At 42.1% G+C, this 15,412-nt stretch overlaps 1 protein-coding gene across 3 annotated transcripts in view; it reads left to right on the top strand.

The window, feature by feature from the left end:
* Window positions 1–636: 636 nt before the first annotated feature.
* The window catches only part of TRPC4AP (transient receptor potential cation channel subfamily C member 4 associated protein), an 86,973-nt gene continuing 72,197 nt past the window's right edge, over window positions 637–15,412 (top strand). For 2 of the 3 annotated variants that reach the window (XM_008149698.3, XM_008149697.3), the window contains exon 1: window positions 638–843. In XM_008149698.3, coding sequence (XP_008147920.1) covers window positions 676–843 — 168 coding nt within the window. In that variant the 5' untranslated portion in view covers window positions 638–675. Of the gene's footprint in view, window positions 844–15,412 lie in introns of all 3 variants that reach the window. The other variant, XM_054723590.1, reaches the window with a different exon arrangement.

The raw sequence follows: 15,412 nt of genomic DNA, 5'->3' as shown, positions 1-15,412 counted from the left end.
TTCCCTTCTATTATTTCGTTTAACTTCACTGCAACCTACCCAGTTTCACAATTTACCCAGTTATTGTGCGTTTATTTATGTATGGACTTGCCGTCTTCCTGTGTAACCTGCATTCCCAATCAGGATATCTAGTTAGTCTGCTCTGCGCACCACTGTATTGCCAATGACCTGCTCAGTGCCCGGTGCAAAGCAGGCCCCTAAGAACTATTTATTGGCTGAATAGGCTCCCAATAACTACTGATTGAATGAAATTGCGCAGGGAGTCTAGGTTGGCGGAGGGTCCAGGGCGGAGAGACAGTGCGGAATTACAAGAGGCTTGATTCCTGGCCTGGAGCCCAGATCTTTCCCAGGCCAGTTGGCTGTAACGTCCCAACACAGACAAGAAATGGGAGAGTGCGCAAGCAGGACTCGTCCCAGACCTGGGGGACCTCGCCACCGAAATGTCGCACCCAGGGGCCCGAAAAGCAACTGAGGCAGCCAAGTTCTCAACGCACCTGCCCCGTCTCAAACCAAGACTACATTTCCCAGCAGCCTCCGCGGAGCGCACAGTCCCTGCCACGCGGCTTGTGCCTCCACCGACGGCCCGCTGGGGGCGCTGCGGCGACCCCTCTGCCGCCCCGTAGAAATCTCCGCGGCCCTGGGGCCGCTGGCTTCCTGTTTGTCCGACGAGGAGACATGGCGGCGGCGCCGGCGGCGGCTGGGTCTGGGGCCGGCCGAGGGCGACGGGCGGCGGCAACGGTGGCGGCTTGGGGCGGATGGGGCGGCCGGCCGCGGCCCGTCAACATTCTGCTGCAGCTGCGGCAGGGCCAGCTGACCGGCCGGGGCCTGGTCCGGGCCGTGCAGGTACGAAGCCGGCCCGGAGGGGCGGGGCGGGGCGGGCCAGGCGGGAGCTGGCGAGGGGCCGGGGCAGAGGCCTTTCCGGCCGCCGCAGGACGGGCCCGACCCCCCGTGGCCGGCCGCGGGGTCTGCCCGTGGGTTGCACGCACGCTGTCAGCCGCGGCGGGTGGTGGGCACCGGCCGTCTGCAGGCCCCTGGTTCGGGGCCGAGCGGGGCCGGGCTGCATCCTGCACTGATGGCGTGTGCGAGCCTGGGGCCTGCGTCTGGATCCTGCCTTCCCTGCGCCACGTCCGCACGTCTGGGGGACTGCGGGCGAGTTGGCTTCAGTGTCTGCGTGCCTCGAGTTTGTGCCTTGTACCGTCAGCTGGGCGGCCCGTCGTCATTTCAGCCCCCAAACGGTTCTTAAGTTTGTCATTATGTCATTCTCTCAGAGAGGCCTTTCCTTGACCCCCCACCCCAAGTAAGTCCTCATTGTTATTCAGCCACAGTCCTGAGTGTGCTTCCTTCACATTACTTTCTTAGTGTGTAATTACATATTTCTTTGTTGTCTGCCCCGTTTTTCTCACCGGTGTCTCATGTTAGGCTTTGCTCCAACGGGTGCAGGGGCTGGATCTGTTTTGCCAGTATAGTGTCGTGGTTAAGAGTGGTGTCAGGCCTGGATGCAAAGCCCTGCTCTCTCTTGCTTGGGCAGCTTACCTTCTCTGCCTCAGTTTCCCCATCTGTAAAATGGAGATAATAATTAGTAACCTACCTCAAGGTGTTGTGGGGGGTCAGAGGAGTGTATTGCGTTTCCGGTGCATAGTAAGGGCAGAAGGGTAAACAGTTAATATTAATGCTATATTTGGTATCTGGTTTATAATAGGCGCCCAACATATGATTATTACTGTTTTTTTAATGAACGAAGGCCAATGCTTTAAGTTTAGGGTAAAGCAGGATGAATGACTTAAGCTCCTTGCTCCTTCCCATCCCCCTCCATGTTCCCAGAACTTAAATTGTAAACACACCTGTACAACATTAACTTAATTTAAAGACAGCTCTTGCATAAAGAAACTTTTTTAAAAATATATTTTTTAATTGATTTCAGAGAGCAACGGAGAGAGAGAGAGAAACATCAATGATGAGAATCATTGATCGGCTGCTTCCTGCATACCCCTCTCTGGGGATCAAGCCCGCAACCTGGCATGTGCCCTTGACTGGAATTGAACCTGGGACCCTTCAGTCCGCAGGCTGATGCTCTATCCACTGAGCCAAATCGGCTAGGGCCATAAAGAAACCTTTGAAGGATACACAAAAAGTAATAAAGTGGTTGGTGGGAGTGTGGTGGCAATTGTGTAGATGGAGAGAATATGGGAGTGAGACTTTTTACAGTGTAACTTTATATATGTATGTTAATCTTGAGCCATTTCAGTATTGTTTACTCAAGATTAGAAGGACAGAATAAAATAAAGACAAGGTGGTCAGTTTGTATAGAGCTTTACAGATGAAGCAGTTCTGGATGAGCAATATTTTCCTGGACATTGGGAGAAGCATAGATGAGCAACTTTTTCCTGCTGGCATTCTTCTGTCTCTGCCGTAAGAAGATCCTGGAAATACTTGCTCTATCCTTCTTTAAACCAAAGTGCCTTACTGCGCTGGGTATTAGGGACAGGCAGAAAGGGAGCTAACTCACTGATCAGATACTTTGGCTCAAGTATTGTGTAAGGTATACAATGTTTTTATTTAATCCTCAGTTTTTTTAATTCAATGTCAGGACTCATCCCTTAACACAGATGAGAAAACTAAGGCACTGAAAGGTTAGATAATTTGCTCCTAAACACCATCTTGACAATCCTCTATGTTCTGAGGCCGTGGTCGGCAAACTGCGGCTCTTTGGCCCCTTGACTGTGGCTCTTCCACAAAATACCACGGCCTGGGCGAAGTCTATTTTGAAGAAGTGGCGTTAGAAGAAGTTTAAGTTTAAAAAAATTTGGCTCTCAAAAGAAATTTCAGTCGTTGTACTGTTGATATTTGGCTCTGTTGACTGAAGAGTTTGCCGACCACTGTTCTGAGGGCAATAGAGAAGCACAAGAGTTCTTAAGTATAGTGACTGGGGCAATTTAGGACACTTAATTTGTTTCAATGTTGGATTATTTGGAATGGGAGGAGACTGGAGGAGTTCACCAGATAGAAGGCTCCTGGAGTATTGGTTTAGGCTGATTGTTGTGATGATACAGTATACAGGTGTAGAGGTGGAGATGGAGACACCTTCCCAGAACTATAGTGAAGATCAAGTGGGGACCTTGATCTTTCAAATGTATCCTTTCCTGGTAACTTTTCTTGATTTCTTCTTTGCCACACCTCCTACCCTCTCTCCCCCCCATATGCAGAATAAATTAGTTTTGCAAAGGTATTTCTTTTCTTTTTTAAATCTTCACCAGAGGATATGTTTTTCATTTATTCTAGGGAGGGAAGGAGAGAGAGAGGGAGAGGGAGAAAGAGAGAGAACCATCTATGTGAGAGAGAAGCTTCAATTGGTTGCCTCCCTGTATTCACCACAACCTCGCCCTGATTGGGGATCTAACTGTAACCTGGGTATATACTCTGACTGGCAATCAAACCCGAGACCCTTTGGTGCACAGGATGATGCTCTAACCCAGTGGTCGGCAAACTCATTAGTCAACAGAGCCAAATATCAACAGTACAATGATTGAAATTTCTTTTGAGAGTCAAATTTTTTAAACTTAAACTTCTAACGCCACTTCTTCAAAATAGACTCTCCCAGGCCGTGGTATTTTGTGGAAGAGCCACACTCAAGGGGCCAAAGAGCCGCATGTGGCTCGCGAGCCACAGCTTGCCGACCACAGCTCTAACCAACTGAGCCACACTGACCAGGGCCTCACAGGTATTTCTATAGTACAGTAAGCATACCCATTATGGCATGAGCTATAATGGGAAAGACCAGATTAAAAAAATTTTTTTTTAACTGTTATATAAAAAACATAACACGTACGATCTTAACCATTTTTAGGTGTACAGTTCAGTAGTGTTAAGTATATTCATATTGTTGTGAAACAGATCGCCAGAATTTTTTAATCTTGAAAATCGTAACTTCTAGCCCTAGACGGTTTGGCTCAGTGGATAGATAGAACGTCAGCATGCAGGCCTGAAGGGTCCCAGTTCTATTCCTATCAAGGGCACATGCCCAGGTTGCAGGCTCAATCCCCAGTAAGGGGCGTGCAGGAGGCAGCCAATCAATGATTCTCATCATTGATGTTTCTCTCTCTTTCCCTCTCCCTTCCTCTCTGAAATCAATAAAGATATATTAAAAAAAAAAAAGAAAATCTGAAATTCTATACCCAGTAGACAACCCTCCCCCTTCCCCCTCAGCCTCTGGTAACCACCACTCAACTTTCTGTTTCTGTGAATTTGAATACTTTAGATAACTCATGTGAGGCGAATCATTCACTTAGAATAATGTCCTTAAGGTTCACCCACGTTGTAACATGTAACAGGAAATCCTTGGAAAAGACCAGATTTTCAAGATGGACCTAGATTGAACCCTAGTTCTGTCATTCACTAGTTGAGTGACCTATGGTGTATTATTTAACCTCAGTTTCCTTATTTCTAAAATGGCAATAACATCTACCTCTTAGTGTTGTTAGGAGGATTAAGTGAAATGATATGTCTAAAACGCTTGGCAAGTGTGTGGCACATAGCAGATGTTCATTAAAAGTTGCTGTCAACCTGCAGCTATTAGGGACATTATCTTCTTGAGGGACTTTGTCTTATTTTTCTTTACATCTGCAGAGACTGAAATGGTGCCAGGCACTTGATAGGTACTCAGGTCTCAGTAAATTGTTTGAAATGAAATACTTTGAGGGCATAGTCTTCCTCCTCCTCAGTCATGTTCTATCTGTACTCCCAAACAGTCCAGTGGCTTTAAAGAAATCCGATTACCTAGGTTTGAATTCCCAGCTCTGGCCCATGCTTGCTATGTATCTCTGGGCAAGCTACTTAATTTCTTTATATCTCAGTTTGTTCATTTGTAAAATAGGGACAGTCATGGGGCTAATCTGTTAAGGTTAGGAACAAGTGAGTTAATACATACAAAGCACCTAAATAGTGTCTGAAACACAATAAGCATGCTGTAAAGGTTAGTGAGTATTGTTTTTAATAAGTACTTTATATTCTGATGGATCCTAAGTCTATATTTCCATCCTGATATCTCCCCTTTTACTCCAGATGGGTATATCCAAATACCTTCTCATCATCTCCATTTAGATAGCTAATGGACATCTCAAACTTAATACGTCAAAAATAATATTCCTGATTCCTCTTCCACCGAACCTGATCTTCCTTCCCCAAGTCTTGCCCATTTCCCTAAATGGAACTTAAAAGAAGCCCAGGAGAAGACTCCTGGCCACATGGTTTAGAATAGGCCTGTCCTACTTAGATTTTAGTGTGCCTTATTTCCATCTCTCTTTCAATTTGTCCTCTGTTCAGGTAATAAAATATGCTGGTATGATGCTTTAGCATTTACAGAGCTTATTCACACTTCTCAGCACATTTGATCCATAAAGCAGATCAGATCCTCCAATGCCATCTCATTGCAGTTAGAATCAAATCCACATTTCTTACCTATAACCCCTAGAGATACTGCTTCAGATACTCCTGGGTTATGACATCCTTGTTTTGTTTTCCTAATGCCAGTCATTGTTTTTTTAATGATTATTGGCATATCAAAATTCCTGTTTTCCTGAGTGTTAATTACTTTATAATTTTTTACTTAGATGGACTCCTCCCTTTAAAAAAAATTCAGTAGGTGCTACTTGTTTTACCTTTATTCTAATAAGCATTAGTATTTGTGAAACCTTAGAGGTTTAAGTCAAATATAGTCTTCCCCTGCCAGTCAAGGTAATTTGATACTGAAAAACCCCTGAATAGAATAAATTCTCATAAATTAACAATATAAATAAATACCATTAATCTTAATAGGAAGTTTTTGTATTCACAGGCCATAAAATTCATTTCTAATTATATTGAAACAAAACAAATCCTATTAAAGTGGACACAAGTCATCATTGGTTCCCATTTGTTATCAGAATAACAGGGTATTTAATCTTCATTAATTATCCTTTAAGATGGCTATTTCCTTGCACTTAATATGGTATTTTGAGGTATTAGATATCTTACACTTAGGATTAAACAAACAATGCACATTGGTGTATATAGAATTCAGCCTTTAATTATTTAAAAAGAAAAGTGCAATAAAGACAAAATAAGTCAGTGAAAACTATAAATGTCACATTGACTAAACAGGTTGATAGCCTAAGTAGCATGATGTAAGAGATTATCACATATGAACTGTTAAACCACAAGTACTCCAAGAGAAAAAACCCATACAACACCTGCCAATAATTCAAACTTTGAAGATGACTTGATGTTGGCTCTTTCATCAGTACTCAGCTGTTCACAGGAAAACAAAATACAAATGATTATTTTAAAATGAGAATAGATGCCTTGTGACATTGAATACCTGGAATATGGTGGGGAAGACTTCTCAGTATCATGAGCCTTATAACAAAAAACAGCAGTGCCCTGCTCTGCCAGCGTGGCTCAGCAATTGAGCTTCTATCTGTGAACCAGGAGGTCACTGTTCGATTCCCAGTCAGAGCACATACCCAGATTGAGGGTTTGATCCCCAGTGTGGGACACTCAGGAGGCAGCCAATCAATGATCCTCTCTCATCATTGATGTTTCTATCTCCCTCTCCCTTCCTCTCTGAAATCAATAAAAATATATTCAAAACAAAACAAAAAACCCCAGCAGTGCCCTGCCTTGTTTTTCACCCCCAAGTTCCACATACATACCTCTCTCCCTGTCCAGGCAACCACTGTCTACACTGTAGCTATTTCTTTTGCAAGGAAAGGTCCAGGAAACAGGAGAGCCAGTATTTCTAAATAGCATGCTTATAAGGCTGTTTACTGACTTTTAAATTTTACACATCTATTTTCCTCTTGTAGAAGATTAAAATTTAATTCACAGCCACCTGTGCCACATGTTTTGTGTCCATCATTCTCCTATTGTAGTTTTATCACAGTTTGGGGTGTTGGTGTTAAGTATTTATATTACAATGGTGATGATATGATTATTTACAGCAATTGTATTCAACAATTATTTTTGTTTTATAAGATTTTATTTTTCTTAGAGTTAAAAGTAACTCTTTCCCCCCTATTACTTAAATTGAGATATAAATATAAACAATACAATTCACCATTTTTAGTACATAGTTCTATGTATTCGTTTTGATAAATATATACAGTCCTGTGACCACCACTAGTTAGGATATAGAAAATTCCCACATAGTAGGACAGCTGCTCATCTGTTTTCTCTCCTATTCTAATGCCCTTTTATATACTTTCATAGAAATTGAATCATATTCATATGTAGCCTTTTTAAAAATATTTTTTATTGATTTCAGGAAGGGAGAGGGAGAGAGAGATAGAAACATCAATGATGAAAGAGAATCATTGATTGGCTGCCTCCTGCACGCCCCTCACTGGGCCGAGCCTGCAACCCAGGCATATGCCCCTGACTGGAATCGAACCTGAGACCCTTCAGTCCGCAGGCTGACGCTCTATCCACTTAGCCAAACCCACCAGGGCCAATTCCAGACTGGGAGAGAAAGAGAGAGGCAAGTGCTGATCAAAAGCTGCCTCAGAGGCAATGGATCAGTCCCTGCTTCTCTCTTCAGGCCTCTCTCTGGCCCTGATTCACAGCCCCCTCAGCAGTCAGTGCTGGGGCACCACGCCTGCAGCAGAAGCAGTCAGCACTGGGTTATCACGGCAAGCCAGCTCTGACTGGAGGACTGCCTTCCGGTTGGTTGAGCCTCACTCATTACTGGTCGTTATGACCCAGGGTTTTTATATATTAGGATAGGTGAGAAATATGTTAAGATAGACTGGAAATAGGGTGGGGAAGGTAGTTAACATTTATTGAGCATCCACAGTGTGCCAATGTGCAGACTTTTTAAAAAATATATATTTTTTTATTGATTTCAGAGAGGAAGGGAGAGGAAGAGAGAGAGAGAAACATCAATGATGAGAAAGAATCATTGATCAGCTGCCTCCTGCATGCCCCCTACTGGGGATTGAGTCCACAACCTGGGCATGTGCTCTTGACTGGAATCAAACCTGGGACCCTTCAGTCCGCAGGCCAACGCTCTATCCACTGAGCCAAACCAGCTAGGGCCAGAGACTTTTTTTTTTTTAACAAAAGCTTATTTACACTAATAAAAGAGAAACATGCAAATTGACCGTACCTTCGTGACACCCACCAGCCAATCAAGAGTGAGTATGCAAATTAACCCAACAAAGATGGCGGGTTAATTTGCATGTGCAGGTGCCAAGTGGCCGGGATGCTTGCATCGTCGCCATGGCGACGACACAGGCGTTCCGCACTGCCCCAGCCACTCAGGGCCTCTGGGCAGCATGGGAAGGCAGGGCTGGAGCGGAAAGAGGCGGTTCTGGGGCCAGAGCGGAAAGGCGGTACTGGCAGCCAGGGAGAGGAAGGCCCATTCCTGCACGAATCTTCGTGCATCGGGCTTCTAGTTCTCAAATATTTGACCTACAGAAAGCAATAGTGATACTACAATATTATCACAATAACCATGTACCTACCACCAGATTGAAGACATTACCAATATGTCATTCCCTTCCCACTAGAGGTAATAAGTATTTTGAATAAATAACATATGCACATGTACAAAACGGTTACAGAGAAAGTAAGTCTCCCTGGCAAACAGCCCACTACCACCTCTACTAGCTCCCTCCAGTTCTATTCCGGAGGCAGCTCTGGTAATTGATTGTATAGTTACTAAAGGTCCTAAACTTGGAAAAGCAAATGTATCTATGTATCTTTTCTTTCCTCACATAAGTATTATCTTACTACATACACCAGTGATGGCGAACCTATGACATGCGTGTTTTGATGACACGCGGCCGCATGCTGAGGATGAAACATTTGCTGCTCCTGAGGATGAAACATTTGCGACTAGAGTCTTGGAGTTAGTTTTTTCCTCAAAGTGACACACTACCCGAGTTATGCTCAGTTTTTTGGCGAAGTTTTACACACCAAGCTCAAAAGGTTGCCCATCACTGACATACACTATTGTGCATCTAGCTTTTTAACTTAAAATGTGTCTTAGAGATCCTTGCATAATCAATACAGATTTTTCTGTTTTAAGCAATTAAAAAACATTTTGTGTTGAAATATACAAATAAAAATGTACAACTCAATGAACAACAATAACAAAAGCATCAATTCTATAGCAACCACCAGATCACCTCTGTGTCTCCTGCCACCAACTCTACTCTTCCTCCTCGCCAAATGAAATTACTAGCCTGACTTCTAAGAGTGCATTTTGTTGTGCCAATTTTTGTTCTTCATATAAATAAAATCAATATGTACTGAGTTGGCCTTCTTTCAGTCAACATTGTTAGGTTCATCCCTAATGATAGTGAAGCTGTCGTTCATTTTCTATATGGTATTATATATATTTTTTAAATATATTTTTTAATTGATTTTTTACATGTACCCGCAACCAGGGTACATGTCCTTGACTGGAATCGAACCTAGGACCCTTCAGCCCGCAGGCCGACTCTCTATCCACTGAGCCAAACCGGTTAGGGCTATATAGTATTCTATTGTATTAAACCACTATATAGCCAAACCGGTTAGGGCTATATAGTATTCTATTGTATTAAACCGGTTAGGGCTATATAGTATTCTATTTTTGGGAGTTTTCCAGTTTGGGGCTATTATAATGATGTTTATAAGTACATTCTTGTATATGTTTCTTGATGTGTATGTGCACAATTTCGGTTGGGTATATACTTAGAGTTGCTGAGTTATAGGATATGCATAGGTTCAGCATCAATAGCCCTTACAGAACAGTTTACCAAGTGGTTGTGCTAATTTACATTCCCACTAGCAGTGTATGGGTTGCTGTTGTTCCATGTCCTTGCTAATGCACGGTGTTCTCAGTCTTAACTTGAACCATTCTAATGTGTGTGCAATGGTCTCATGATCTTAATTTGTGTTTCCCTGATGGCTAAGGAGGTTAAGCACCTTCTCATATGTTTATTGGCCATTTGGACACCCTGTTTGGTGGATTGCCTGTTTAAATCTTTTGCACATGTGTGTGTGTGTGTGTGTGTGTGTGTGTGTGTGTGTGTGTGTAATTGACTTTAATTTTTTAAATTTCCTAATAGTTTGGCAGATACTTCCTCTCATTTGGTGGCTTGTCTTTTCAGTCTCTAAAAAGACCTTTTTGATGAACAGAAGTGCTTAATTTTAATACAACTCATGGTATCACTATCTTCCTTATGTGAGTGCATGTTGTATTTGCCTAGTTCAAGGTCATGAAGATATTCTCTTTGTCTTTTAGAAGCATTATTGTTTCTTTTATATTTAAATGTAGTTGGAATTGATTTTGGGGTGTGATAGAGATATCTATATTCTATATAGATATCTAGTGTGACCCATTGTTATTTATTGAAAAGTCTCTTTTATCCCCCCCTTACTTTTTAGTGCCACCTTTGTCTGTTTCATGTTATTATGATCCACTAATCTGTCTATTTAATCTTGTACTGACACATTGTCTTATTTTCTGTAACTTTGTGTTGATTTTGTCTATAGTATATTGAATAGGATAGCTTCTTGTACTTAGTTATCTTTAAGATTCCTTGGCTCTTCTTGGCCCTTTTCCATTTCCATACACATTTTATCTCAGTTTTACAACAGTATTTTGATTGAGATTGTATTCAGATTGCATTTAATCTATTAAAAATAATACTTTTATTCTCTTTTCCCCTGTTCCCTACTTCCCCTCCCCTTTCCTCTTTTTCTTTGGTTTGATCTCAATTTCTCTTGATAATTTTTTATAGTTTTCTATGTAGTGGTCTTGCCTAACTTATGTTACATTTATTCCTTAGAATTTGACATTTTTTTATGGTATTGTAAATAGTGTTTTTAAAATTGCATTTTCTAACTGTAGCTGTAATAGAAAAACAGATGGATTTCTTATGCTCTTCTATTTATATTGATCCTATATTTTAATATATTACCTTTAGATTCTTCTGGATTGTGTATGTGTTCAATCATCTGTGAATATCACATCTGCAAATGAAGTTTTTATTTTATCCTTTCCAATCTTACATCTTTGATTTCTTTTTCTTGCCTAACTGTGCTGCCTGTGCAGTGAATTGAAATGGTATGTTCCTGATCTAAGAGGGAAAGCCTCAAGCATTTTACCATTAAGTATGAAGTTTCCTGAAGGTTTTCGGTAGATACTGTTATTAGTTCACTTCTTTTCTGAGTTTATGAGTTTATTAAGAATGAATGTTGAATTTTATTAAAATGCTTTTCTGCATCAATTGAGATATTCACATAATTATTTAACTTTGTTATTAACGTGATGAATTAAATTGAGTAAAATTTTCAAATATTAAATCAAATCTGAATTTCTGATACAAATTTTCAACCTTTTTATAGATTGCTAATTTTTTTTTAAGATTTGTTTTTATTAATCTTTATCCAAGGATATTTTTTCCATTGATTTTTAGAGACAGTGAAAGGGAAAAATGGAGGGAGGAAGGCAGGGAGGGAGGGAGATAGGGAGAGAGAGAGAAACAGAAACATTGATGTGAGAGAGACACATTGTTGATTCGTTGTCTCTTACATTTGCCCCAACCAGGGCCAGGGATTGAACCTGCAACCCAGGAACCCTGCCTATGACTGGGAACCTACAATCCTTCAGTGCGCTGGCCGACCCTCTAACCAATGAGCACACAGGCCAGGGTTTAAGAGGTTTTTTGTGTTTGGTTTTTTTTTTGGTAATCTTAATCTTTATTGTTCAGATTATTACAGTTGTTCCTCTTTTTTCCCCCCCCATAGCTCCTCTCCACCCGGTTCCCACCCCACCCCACCCATGCCCTTACCCCCGCCCCCACTGTCCTCATCCATAGGTGTATGATTTTTGTCCAGTCTCTTCCCGCATCCCCCACACCTCTTTCCCCCTGAGGATTGTCAGTCCACTCCCTTTCTATGCCCCTGATTCTATTATATTCACCAGATTATTCTGTTCATCAGATTTTTTATTCACTTGATTTTTAGATTCACTTATTGATAGATATGTATTTGTTGTTCATAAATTTTATCTTTACCTTTTTCTTCTTCTTCCTCTTCTTAAAGAATACCTTTCAGCATTTCATATAATACTGGCTTGGTGGTGATGAATTCCTTTAGCTTTTTCTTATCTGTGAAGCTCTTTATCTGACCTTCAATTCTGAATGATAGCTTTGCTGGGTAGAGTGATCTTGGTTGTAGGTTCTTGCTATTCATCACTTTGAATATTTCTTGCCAGTCCTGTCTGGCCTGCATAGTTTTTGTTGAGAAATCAGCTGACAATCGTATGGGTGTTCCCTTGTAGGTAACTAACTGTTTTTCTCCTGCTGCTTTTAATATTCTCTCTTTGTCTTTTGCTCTTGGCATTTTAATTATGATGTGTCTTGGTGTGGTCCTCTTTGGATTCCTTTTGTTTGGGGGTCTCTGCGCTTCCTGGACTTGTAAGTCTATTTCTTTCACCAGGTAGGGGAAGTTTACTGTCATTATTTCTTCAAATAGGTCTTCAGTATCTTGCTCTCTCTCTTCTGGCACCCCCATAATTCGGACGTTGGTACGCTTGAAGTTGTCCCAGAGACTCCTTACACTATCTTCATATTTTTGGGTTCTTTTTTCTTTTCCGGTTGGGTGTTTTTTGCTTCTTTGTATTTCAAATCTTTGACTTGATTCTTGCGATCCTCTAGTCTGCTGTTGGATCTCTGTATATTATTTTTTATTTCAGTCAGTGTATGCTTAATTTCTAGTTGGTCCTTTTTCATATCCTCGAGGGTCTCAATAAATTTATGGAGCCTTTTCTAGAAAATTCTTGAAAAACCTTATAACCGTGATTTTGATCTCTATATCCAGTCGTTTGCTTTCCTCCATTTCTTTCATTTGTGACCTGTTTGTCTCCGCATTTTGGCTGCTTCCCTGAGTTGATAGAATGGCTTTGTGTGGTAGGTGTCCTATAGGGCCCGGTGGCTCAGCCTCCCCAGTTACCTGAGGTGGACACTCTTGGTGCACCCCTTTGTGGGCTGTGTGCATAGTCTTGTTATAGTTAAGCCTTGATTGTTGTTGGTATCACTGGGAGGAATTGACCTCCAGGCCCATTGGCTGTGAGGATCAGCTGTGTCTACGATGGGAGAACTTCTGTGCTGGAGACACCCTTATGAGGCAAGACTTGCTTCAGTGGGGCTTTGGTGCTCACTGAGTCTTCCCCCTGAGTGTGTCCCTTATGGATCTGAGGAGCTGTAATCTGGATGGTCCCACTCTGACCACTGGGTACACTGGCTCTTGGATCTCCAAGGAGGTGCTAATTTAGCCTCTGCCTGAGGCCACCCAGCAGGAGCTACAGAGAGATCTGCAGATTCCTCTTCTTTGTTTGGGTTTTGGAGGTGCCCAGATGAGGCCCAGCTGTGAAGCAATGCAAGCTGCTGTGGGGTTTTAGGCCTTCTTCTTCTTTTTTTTTTTTTTTTTAATATATATTTTATTGACTTTTTACAGAGAGGAAGAGAGAGGGATAGAGAGTTAGAAACATCGATGAGAGAGAAACATCGATCAGCTGCCTCTTGCACACCCCCTCCTGGGGATGTGCCCACAACCAAGGTACATGCCCTTGACCGGAATCGAACCTGGGACCCTTGAGTCCGCAGGCCGACGCTCTATCCACTGAGCCAAACCGGTTTCGGCAGGCCTTCTTTTTCATGTTCTGGGTCTCTCTGACTCAGCTGCAGTTTGATAGGTGAGTTTAGAATTCAAAGGACCAGGCCATTCATATGCAAAAGCCTCTGCGCACAGCTTGGATGGGGCGAAGTCTCAGGGCAGAGCAAACAGCAATGGCTTCCCGTCAGCCCTGCCCTAAGAGGCCCCCGGGCTCAGTGTCCCGCAGTAATCGCTGCAAGCACCTCTGAGAGAAAGCCGCTCTCGAGTTCTGCCTGCTTCCAGACAGTCCAGTTTCTCCCCGTATGAGTCTGGGTCCCCAGAGTCTCACCCGGAACTGGAGTTCAGAGCAGTCAGGAGCTTGTGTCTCCCTCCGGCTTGAAAAAGCCAGCTGCGTAATCAGTTGCCAGCCCTCTCCGTGCGTGCCTCCGTACCTCTGCCTTCCGCAGCCCTCTGAGTCTCAGTGTGCTTTTCTCTTTTCTTCTAGTTGTAGAATTTCCACTCAGCCAGTCTTCCTGTGGTTCTGGATGATGTCTGTTTTGTCTTTTAGTGGTAGTTTTTTTTAAAAAAAATGTATTTTATTGATTTTTTACAGAGAGGAAGGGAGAGGGATAGAGAGCTAGAAACATCGATGAGAGAGAAACATCGACCAGCTGCCTCCTGCATACTCCCTCCTGGGGATGTGCCTGCAACCAATGTACATGCCCTTGTCCGGAATCGGACCTGGGACCTTTCAGTCCGCAGACCGATGCTCTATCCACTGAGCCAAACCGGTTTCAGCTTTTAGTGATAGTTTTGAAGTTGTTGTGTGAGGCGGCAAGTTCATGTGTTTACCTATGCCACCATCTTGGTTTCTCCTAAGAGTTTTTTTTATTGATTTTGGGTGAGAGAGAAAGGGAGAGGGAGAGAGAGAAGAGAGAGAAACATTGATGTGAGAACAAAACATCAATCAGCTGCCTCCTGCACACCCTCTACTGGAGATTGAGCCTGCAACCTTGGCATGTGCCCTGACTGGGAATCAAACCGGCACCTTCAGTGCACAGGAATATGCCCAATCTATTGAGCCACACTAGTCAGGGCTAGATTGCTGAATTTGATCTAAATATTTTTTATTAGGAGTTTTTTTTTTTTTTTCTATGTTCATGATTGAAATGGCCTATAATTTTCCTTTGAACAAGTTTTGGAATCAGGTTTATGCTGGCCACCAGTGATGGCTTTAGTTGCAACCCACAAGTTTTGATATATAGTATTTTTCACTATCATTTATTTCAGAATATTTTCAGATTTCATCTTCTTTGACCCATGCATTTTGGTTTTATAGTTTATCTTTCTATTGCAGATTTTAGGTTAATTGTACAGTAGTCAGAGAACATAGTCTGTATTTTGATTCTTATTTAAATGTGTTGGCATTTGTTCTATGGTTTAATAACTGGTTGTTTAGTAAATGCTCTCTCTATACTTGAAAATAAGTGTAGAGAGCAGTTATTAGGTGTAGTGCTGTACATTGTCAATTTTGCTTATCTTTAATATCCTTAGTACTTTTGTATCTTCATATATCAATTTCTAAAATTATAAAAATCTCCCACTATGATTGTAGATTTGCCTATTTTTCTTTTTAGCTCTGTCAATTTTTGTTTTTTTTTTTTTTTTAAATCTTTATTGTTGAAAGTATTACATATGTCCTCTTTTTTCTCCCATTGACCCCTTCCAGCCCGCCCCGCCTCCCCCCACCCTCGGCCCAGATCTTCACCCACATTGTCTGTGTCCATGGGTT

The sequence above is a fragment of the Eptesicus fuscus genome, chromosome 12, assembly GCF_027574615.1.
Source record: "Eptesicus fuscus isolate TK198812 chromosome 12, DD_ASM_mEF_20220401, whole genome shotgun sequence".
Classification (NCBI taxonomy): domain Eukaryota; kingdom Metazoa; phylum Chordata; class Mammalia; order Chiroptera; family Vespertilionidae; genus Eptesicus; species Eptesicus fuscus.
This window is presented reverse-complemented; position numbering and strand designations above follow the sequence as displayed.